The 9,913-nt window shown below is 41.8% G+C and overlaps 1 protein-coding gene across 1 annotated transcript; it reads left to right on the top strand.

The window, feature by feature from the left end:
* The first annotated feature begins 344 nt into the window (after nt 1-344).
* Nucleotides 345-7,029, top strand: gpd1b (glycerol-3-phosphate dehydrogenase 1b). The gene is made up of 8 exons (XM_080729076.1): nt 345-503; nt 1,751-1,928; nt 2,785-2,925; nt 3,361-3,499; nt 4,432-4,544; nt 5,190-5,426; nt 5,592-5,698; nt 6,381-7,029. Exons 1-8 carry the CDS (start codon nt 463-465, stop codon nt 6,475-6,477), a joined length of 1,053 nt encoding a protein of 350 aa, XP_080585202.1. The 5' UTR covers nt 345-462; the 3' UTR covers nt 6,478-7,029.
* Nucleotides 7,030-9,913: the final 2,884 nt, after the last annotated feature.

Consider the following 9,913-nt stretch of genomic DNA (forward strand, 5'->3'; position numbering starts at 1 on the left):
TTTGCTGGTGGTGGGGTAAAAGTAATATGTAATATATTAACCCTACTCTTGATTCGAAGTAATAAGTAATATAATGTTATTACTTTTTTAAGGAGTATGTATTTAAGGAGTTATGTAATAAGTAACATATTACTCTCCTGAGTAATATTGCCCAACACAGGTCTCAGAGTATGAGAACCAAATGGAACTTTACGGCTCCATTTGTTCACTTTCAGGTAAATAAACAGGATATCACTGTGTGGATTTGGGTCAGGGTCCCTTGCAGTCAGAGGGGGGCCTGCATTGAACTTGGCCCTGAGAGAGACGGACGACATCCCAACCAATGGGAAAGGGGCGTGCCTCTTTTTCCTCGCATGCTTGAAGTATAAATACATTTTCTCTCAAGTGGAGCTTGTCTTCTTCGCACCGGGAACCAAGGGAGAAGCAGCTCCACAGTCTGGAAGGTGGTCACACATTATTATCATGGCACCAAAGAAAGTCTGCGTCATCGGCTCTGGTAACTGGTGAGTGATTTGTTTTAGACAGAGAAAAACTACTGGAAATGTCTGATATGCGCATGCCATGAGTGTGCAGTCTTGCAGGATCAAATAGTGGTTGTTTGTTTTGCAGAAACAGATAATTGCCTAGGCCTATATAACGGGAAACCAAAAAAAGCAGCAATTCTTTTTATCAAGCTTGACTTGTTGCGTAGCGGCATAGCCTATTGCAGCTTGTTTTGAAGTGAATGTTGAGCTGTGTAATTTAACAGCTGGGATCATCTGTCCCTGAGGCCCGACCCTCTGACTCACACCCAGGATTTGTTGTCATAGGCCTAACAGCTTGCCAAATAATTCAAAGGCTTTTTATAGCGCTGCTGTTATTATTTAACAGTGGCATTGTAGTGAATGAATCATCAGGCGTTAGTATGTAATTTCAAAGTCCAGTAGGCTACTTTTTCCACAGTGGTGGGAAAAGTACAGTATTTTCTGGACTATAAGGCGCACCTGACTATAAGGCGCACTGTCAATGAATGGTCTATTTTCAAACTGTTTTCATATATAAGGCGCACCTGACTATAAGGCGCACATAATAGACGCTACCGTTGCGTTATGCATCCAACAGATGGAGCTGTGCTAAAGGGAATGTCAATGTCAATGAATGATCCATATATAAGGCGCACTGGACTATAAGGCGCACTGTAGTTTTTTGAGAAAATTAAAGGCTTTTAAGTGCGCCTTATAGTCCGGAAAATACGGTAGGAATACTCTGGACTGTTCCAAGTAAAAGCCCGGAATTCAACATTTATTTGAGTAAAAGTACAAATGTATTGGCATCAAAATGTACTTAAAGTATCAAAAGTAGAGAGTACTCATTACAAATAACGTCCCCTTTCACAAGTTTTCAAATTATTAAAATGTATCAAAAAATCTTTTGAAAATAGCAGATCTACAAGCTCACAATGTAACTAAGGTTTTCAAACAATTGTATAGGAGTAAAAGTCTGCAATATTTGCCTCTGGGATGTAGACGAGTAAAAGTAAAAGTAGGCCTAACTGAAATACTCCAGTAAAGTAAAAAATATATATATATACTTTGTTGAGTAAATGCACTTAGTTACTTTACACCACTGCTTTTATGAATAACCCCAAGCGTTTTGGAAATGTCAGCTAAAATTCTCCAAGCAGGAGCCCTCCCTGAACCCTGTCTGGTCTTATCTACATACCTATCACCAGAATTGTCAATACTAATGTTCACTTGTCCAATGTCCATAGGGGCTCTGCTATTGCCAAGATTGTTGGTGCCAATGCAGCAAAGTATGACGCGTTTGACACGACGGTGAACATGTGGGTGTTTGAAGAGATGGTTGATGGTCGTAAACTCTCAGAAATCATCAACACTGACCATGAAAATGTCAAGTATTTGCCTGGTCACAAGCTTCCGCCCAATGTGGTAAGCACATGAAGCACTGCACTGCCCAAATGTTGTTCACATGAATCTTTAGGTCGTTAATTCAACATAATACCTATGTTTTTGATGGCTTTAAATACCAATTGAAAGTTACAGTTAATAATAGGCTACTTGTGTAATTACATTAAACTAATATTCTGAAGCATCTATTATGTAGATTGAACATCATAAGAAAAATGTGCACAATAACATTATTATTTGTCTTCATATGAGTATTTGTGTTTTGGAACAAAATCTTACAGCCCTTCTTCCATCACTTTGTTATGGCCATAGAACACACAATCCTTTAGCTCAGGGGTCTTCAATGATTTTAGGCCAAGGACCAACCACCAGGCTGAGAGAGATGAAGCCAGACTATATAGTTAAACTAACTGCAGTATATACTATGTACTAGACCCTCCCCACCTTGTTTTAACATGGGTGGATTGTTTTAGCTGTGCTAGGCTAGAAGCAGGGACCCCCACTACATGTTGTATAAATGTGTGATGCAGATTTTCATAGATTTCATAGATAGATTCATAGACTTGTTTGAAAGCACTATCATCAGTCTACGGTATGTTGGATTTGTGTTTTAAAAAAATCAGACATTTAACCAATCGTCGATACTTAGTAAACTTGACCTTTCACTCTGTACTTGGTCCGCTCTTTTTTTTTACCTCTACACCAAACCTAGTTGCCGAAAATAGCAGATCTGCTATTTTTGGCTAAAGTTATCCTCAAATATAGGGATGCAAGGGTTCATCTTGTTAATTTAAAATAGTGATTCTATCACACAAAGATTTGGCGGCCCCCCCTGTAGTAACTGACCTAATAGGCTTTTGGAAACTTCCTCCCCCAGCTGGCTGTCCCAGACTTGGCCGAGGCTGCGAAAGGAGCCGACATCCTGATCTTTGTGGTCCCTCATCAGTTCATCATGAGAGTGTGTGACACCATCAAAGACGTCATTAAGAAGGACGCCGTTGGCATGTCTCTCATCAAGGTAGAGTCTTTGTAGTGTTGAAAATATCTGAAGAAAGTCATGAAGAGACTTGGCCTAGACGGGCCAGCCTTCTCTCACCAGAAAGATTATGAAGCAGAGACACCATGAAAAGAATCATCTAAAAAAGTCTATAAAAGCTCACAAAGTGGGTCCCATTTCAACACGTTATAATTTGGTAGATGTACTATTTCCACTATTTTGGAGGGAATTCAGCTATGATGAAAATTGATGAAAATGGCTAAAATAGGCCTCTGTACTAAATCCAACCGCTAAGTGGCTCAATCCTCACACTGTGTGTGTGTGTGTGTGTGTGTGTGTGTGTGTGTGTGTGTGTGTGTGTGTGTGTGTGTGTGTGTGTGTGTGTGTGTGTGTGTGTGTGTGTGTATATGTATATATGTGCGTGCGTGCGTGCGTGCGTGCGTGCGTGTCCCCCAGGGTGTGGATGAGGGTCCAGAAGGTCTGAAGCTGATCTCAGACGTCATTCGTGAGAAGCTGGGCATCACCATGACCGTTCTCATGGGAGCCAACATCGCCAATGAGGTTGCTGATGAGAAGTTCTGTGAAACAACTATTGGTGAGTAGCCTGGACTTAATAGACAAGAACAAAGAAAAGTTTAAACAATTATAGCATGTTAGTATGTGAAACGGCACATGCTGACTCTGTCTGTCTGTCTGTCTGTCTGTCTGTCTGTATGTCTGTCTGTCTGTCTGTCTGTCTGTCTGTCTGTCTGGACGTGTACACATTTTTACGGTCTATGGGTTTGCCTCTCTGACATCACGCTGTGACATCACTTTGTCACTGTGATGTCATGGGAACCGCTCTAACAGAATCCCTTGTATGCCCAATACCCATATATAGAGATCCCTGATGTCGTGAATATTAAGCCCATATCTAACAGGACTTCAATGCCCATATGGAGGAAGACAGTCATATCTGTGTGGCTGGTTCAGACAGGGATCTCCATGTATGGGCATAAAAGGGATTGTATGTTGTGATGTCATGGGAACCACTCTAAGAGAATCCCTTTTATGCCCATATATGGAGATCCCTGATGTCATCAATATTAAGCCCATATCTAACAGGACTTCATATGGGAATGCCCATATATGGAGTAAGACAGCCCATATCTGTGTGGCTGGTTCTACAGACAGGGATATCCATATAGGGGCATAAAAGGGATGGTATGTATGATGTCAGATGTGATAGACATCATAGGACTTTCACACAAAGAATAACTAAGTAAGCATGTTTGGGGTCTCACAGCATATCTCCATAAACAGTACATGGATCTCCATATATGGGTACCAGGGTTCTCCATATATGGGTAACTGGTCCGATATACATCACTGGCCAGACGGCCAAGACATGGTAGCTTGTCGCCCTTACTAGTATATTTATTGACTCAGTCTACAGGACTGAGTCAAATCATCCCCATACAGACCAATTTAAATATGCTATAACACACTAAGTAATATATACTAAGGTAATAATTATATACCATGCAGGGTGCAAAGACAAGGTAAACGGGCCCATATTGAAGGAGCTGATGCAGACCACAAACTTCCGTGTGACTGTGGTGGAAGAGGCTGATGTTGTGGAGATCTGTGGAGCTCTCAAGGTCAGCATTCACCTTCCACACTTAAATCCTGGCTAGTCGGGGGAGAATATTCAGCGAAGATAGTTACAAGCTTGCTAACTCATTTTTTGTAGAGGGAAAAATGAGGGGGCCAAGTATTGAACCCTGGTGGGCCCCGGTCAACAAAATCGCAAACAAAGTCACTAATCTCCCCTGATGTGTTCCACATTCATAACTTACTTACTCTTCATAAATATGTGATGTGTAGTTTTGTCATTAAATATGACCGTCATAGTCTGAACTGGGTAAATCTAATAAATAAACACGACTGCCGCTGTTAATAGGCCCTAAGATTGTTCATTTTGTCCAGGGGTATCTGGATTACCTTGACATGCTTTCAAAATCCTTTCAAAGGAATGGATAAATGAGGTATCAAAGGCATCAGCGAGGGATAAATAATGGAATACTGATAGAGGGGATACATAATCACTGTGTCAACGGTGTTTAGTGTCATTCATTTGACAACAATATGTTTGGAGAAAGTCTTACACCATGAATGCAGATTTTACTCAAAATACGACACTCCTGTCTCAAGCAGACACAAATCATTCAAATGCACTGCTATACTTTCAGAAAGCATAATACAGTCCCAACCAACCCAGTACCTCTCTTTTATTGTTATTGCAGAACATTGTAGCAGTGGGGGCTGGTTTCTGTGATGGCCTTGGATTTGGGGATAACACCAAGGCTGCGGTCATCCGTCTGGGCCTGATGGAGATGATTGCGTTTGCCAAGTTATTCTGCACAAAGTGCACTGTGTCCCCCGCCACTTTCCTGGAGAGCTGCGGCGTCGCCGACCTCATCACAACCTGCTACGGTGGACGCAACCGCAAGATTGGGGAAGCTTTTGCCAAAACAGGAAAGGTATGACAAAAATAACAGATTTTTTCTGTTAAGATCTGTCATGTCCCTATTTAATGGGGGACTGAGCATTGGTTCGACCTCCGGTTACCGTTTAATGTCTCTCCAAAGACATAAATGTACCATTTACCACGGTTTTATCTTATCTTTGCATCTTTCTTTGTTCAGTCCATTGAGGAGTTGGAGAAGGAGATGCTCAATGGTCAGAAGCTTCAGGGTCCAGCCACTGCTGCTGAAGTCAACCACATCCTCAAACGCAAAAACCTGGTGGAGAAGTAAGTAATGGCAGATTTTTGTATCCGATGCCAATCGTAATTTTGGAGAGTCCTAGCCCACCGATTACCGATGTTTTGGCCGTTATTTTGTCAAAAAGGTGAATATTTGATGAACGTTTCTATTTAACTACTTACTGTAATCTCTATTCAAATGAATTCAAATATAGCTGATCTACAAGCTCAAAATCGCAACACATCAGCTACATAATAGCTGATAACGATTTAGACAAAAAGGTTATATAATGGCTGATATATCGTCAGACCGATATACAGTATGCGAGTGTTCAGCATACAGTATAGGCTGGTCCCTGTCACCCTTGGTTACCAACTTAGACTTAGGAGCAGGTGGGCCTGTTTTTTTGGTTAGGTTTAGGCATACTTTCTGTTAGGGTTAGGGTTAGGCACAGTGTTTGTGAGGTTAGGGTTAAGGTTAGGTTCTGAGGTTAAGGTTAGGGTTAGGTTTAGACATACCGTATATAACAATGCCCACCCAGGGCAAAACACCTGGGAAAGAGGGAGTCCCAACTCTGCGAGGTAGCTACTAGGTGCCAGACCACGAAGAGCTTTAAAGGTTAACAATAAAATCTTAAAGTCAATTCTAAAAATGACTGGCAGCCAGTGTAGATCAGGGTTATGTGTTTCGACCACTGTGTCACTCATTGCCCATCTTTCCCCTATCCAGGTTCCCCCTGTTCAATGAGGTGTACGAGATCTGCTTCAATGGCCATCCAGTCACAGAGTTCATCCATTGTTTGCAGAACCACCCGGAACACATGTAATGGACTGTCTCACTAACGGACTGAGTGATGGACGCTTGTCCACTAAAATGAGCTCAGGGGATTACTAGAGGAATGGGTTAAATGATGATTGTGCCTCATCTAACCCTTCCTCTGTCGCACTGGAGCGGTGAGGACCTCTTAAGCGGAGTCACGTCAATGACCCTCCATTGTTACTGTACCGAGGAAAGCATGACTTCACTATCCAACTTTGATACAGATTATAAATACACTGTGTGTCAGACAGGGCTTTTTGTTATTTACAGTGCTGTTGGATGTTTGGATGAAGTCAAAGTGAACAGAAAGGTATTTGCTTTTCCCTGACTGCCTTAAGAGCATTGAAAGTGGCAACGTGGACTGGCTTCAGGGTTTATGAGCTCTACATCAAAGTACTAAAACGTGCCTTTTGACCCGGTATGTGTTTTGCACCCAGTTGTGTAATGATATGTCAAACAAATAACAAGTCAGTCATTGCTTCCCTCTGGTCCCCACTGTTGTCTCCTTGGTCCTGAGTGGTTTGCTCACTTAACGGAATAAATGTAACTACTCAAATGATTTTACAACTATCTTTTCGTTCTATTCCTTGTTCCATATATTCAGTGTTGATTGAAAATTCTGGTGCTACATAGCAGAGGATGTTCCCCAACACATGCACGACCACACTGGCCACACTGTAACTTGACCTGAGCTGAACTAGTCTGCCACTCTAAACTCTTCACCTTTACCATTTCCTAGAGTGTCTACTGCAACCTTTCTCTAAGGGCACATCTTGTCTCACTCAGTCAGAGTGCTTATGAGTGATGGGCTAGAGACGTGTACCATTGATCCTTTTGGATCATGGAGTTTAATATTGTTTTGGTATGAGATCATATTTTCTGGTAGTTTAATTTCCCCATAAAACTTTTGTCTTCTTTCTTTTTTTAAGATTTGTTTTTTGTTTATTTGATAGGATAGTAGGAGTGACATGCGGCAAAGGTCGTCCAGACAGGGAATCAAACCGGCGACGCCACCAGGCTACACAAAGCCCATGTGGTTTGCGCCCACACCAGTAGGCCAGCGGGCGCCCCAATTTTGTCTTCTTTCTGTTAACATGTAATTGTAGTGGATATGTTAGGGGCAGAGTTGGCTATAGTATACAGAGAGACAGTCTTACATCTGAGTGGTCATGTCACGGTCCGCACGACAGTACAGCCAGTGTGTGTGTGCATCAGCATTCATGTGTCCCAAAGGAACTTGTGCGTGCTAAGACATTGGAACTCACTCTGGGTGAGCTAAATGCCAAAAAGATTAATGTTACATACTGTGCATAATTGGTAGTGCGAGAGCCCATTAAGTAAAGAAATACTGTCGTAGTATAAGATATCAAGATAAGATAACATAGCCTGCCCTAAACCTATTGATCACTGTGGCAGGTGCAGGTGTCATATCAGCAACAGCAGTAAAAGTGAAACGGACATTGTCCAAAAACAATGCCATGATCTCATTCATCTCTTGTGCTGAGAACCAATAGCCTATTCCTGTGCAGGCTGAGTGGTTTCATTTATTTATATTTCACTGGGTTATGTAAATGTTTTTTGTGTTGTTGTCATCACCATTGCCCACTTGTGAATTAGTAAGCAAACTTACCTCATTTGCTGTTTATAACTGGATTCCCCCACTGGCTGAAATCCCTCACATAGTTATTGAGTCAACTGCCCTATAAGGCTTCTAATAATAACGTGCTCCAACGGGCAAAGGTGGATCTATAATTAGAGAGCGGGGTGTATATTTGTGGGGGACAGGAACAGACTAAGTAGCATTAAACCACTTGCAGCTGCCTCACCCCAGTTTAATGACAGAGATGGGAGATACACTCAAAAAATGATGATTATGCCAATATAATTTTCATTGGAGGGGATTATATATAGGCCTATGGGTTTTGGGAGATTTATAGGCTACTGTATGAGAGTGGAAAATTATGAAAATAATACATTTCAGCTACTTCCAAATATATGTTGCTTTTGACCATAATTAATACTAGTCCTGTGCCTGGGGGGTATGCACAGTATATGAGGGACTGAATGTAGGTGTCTCAGAAGTAATGTTGGAGAACTGGGGCCGGTTGGGCAGAACAGTCACCATTGATGTCCAGTTGTGCATAGAGTTATGGTTGTATCAGTCTGTGATGTCAGTACTATGACGTCAGAGCATGACGTCAGCATGCAGACAGACAGCCATGGTGGCGACATCATCTCCAAATTTGGGCATTGTTTCAGCATGTGGCTGTTACGGTGGCCACACTGTTTAGTATCAGTCAGCATGCTGATCTCCAAATTTGGGCATTTTTTCTGCATGTCAGCATGTAGAAGACAGACTGTCGGACGCCTTTGGAGTAATGGTTAAGATGTTGGACCGTCGCGTGGGAGACCCGGGTTCGAAGCCGGGTGGGGAGGTTCGGATCACTTTCGTTACATTGGTGCCGTGACCCGGATCCGGGCTTCCCCGTAGGAGGAGGTCAAAGGGGGGTGAGTGTGGCGGAGAGAGTCGCAGCCCCAGCCTGAAGCCTCAAAAGTCTAGTATCTGCCCTCATTCCATAGGGATATCCCTTTGGATTAATGGTTAAGATATTGGACTTTCACGCGGGGGACCCGGGTTCGAAGCTGGGTGGGGAGGTTTGGATCACCTCTGTTACATATGAATCAGGTTTTTCTCTTTTATTTATTATAGCCTATTTTACTATATATTTTTAAGGCTTTGCAGTTGTAATGTTGTCAATGACCACATGGTGGTGCCATCGCCCAGGTCATTGAGATGTCAGGTCAGGACAGGTCAGTGTTAATTCCCTTATTGTTCCATTCAATTCAACTCAAATACGGAGCTTTATTGGTATGAGAAAAACATACGTTTACATCGCCAAAGCAAGTGTCAAAAACCTAATAAAACAAACTAGGGAAAGTTTGTGTTTGACAAAACACAGAAAACAGTGTTTGATTACCAGAACTGGCAAATGAAATAAAATAAAATAAAATAAATCATATTAAAATTACAGGCTTTTTAGCTCAATAACCGCAGCTAACCAGTGGTGTAAAGTAACTAAACTAAACTTACTTAAGTACAATTTTGAGGTATTTGTACTTTGCTTGAGCCTATTTCCATTTTCCAATAGGCTACTTCTACTTCTACTCCGTCCACTATCTCAGAGGCAAATATTGTAGGCTACTTTTACTCCCCAGGAATTATTTGACAACTTTATTTAGGCCTACTTGTTAGGCTACTTTGCAGATTTAGATTACAAAACTTACATTAACGGCTCACAATGCGATGCCACGCATTGTGAGCTTGTAGATCTGCTATTTTCAAAAGATTGTTATACATTTGAAAACTTGAAATGGGACATTCTGCATAACAAGTACTTTTACTTTTGGTACTTTAAAGGAGTAGTTCACCCCCAAAATGACTT

This window comes from Nannobrachium achirus (genome assembly GCF_963921795.1).
Source record: "Nannobrachium achirus genome assembly, chromosome: 6".
In the NCBI taxonomy this organism is placed as follows: domain Eukaryota; kingdom Metazoa; phylum Chordata; class Actinopteri; order Myctophiformes; family Myctophidae; genus Nannobrachium; species Nannobrachium achirus.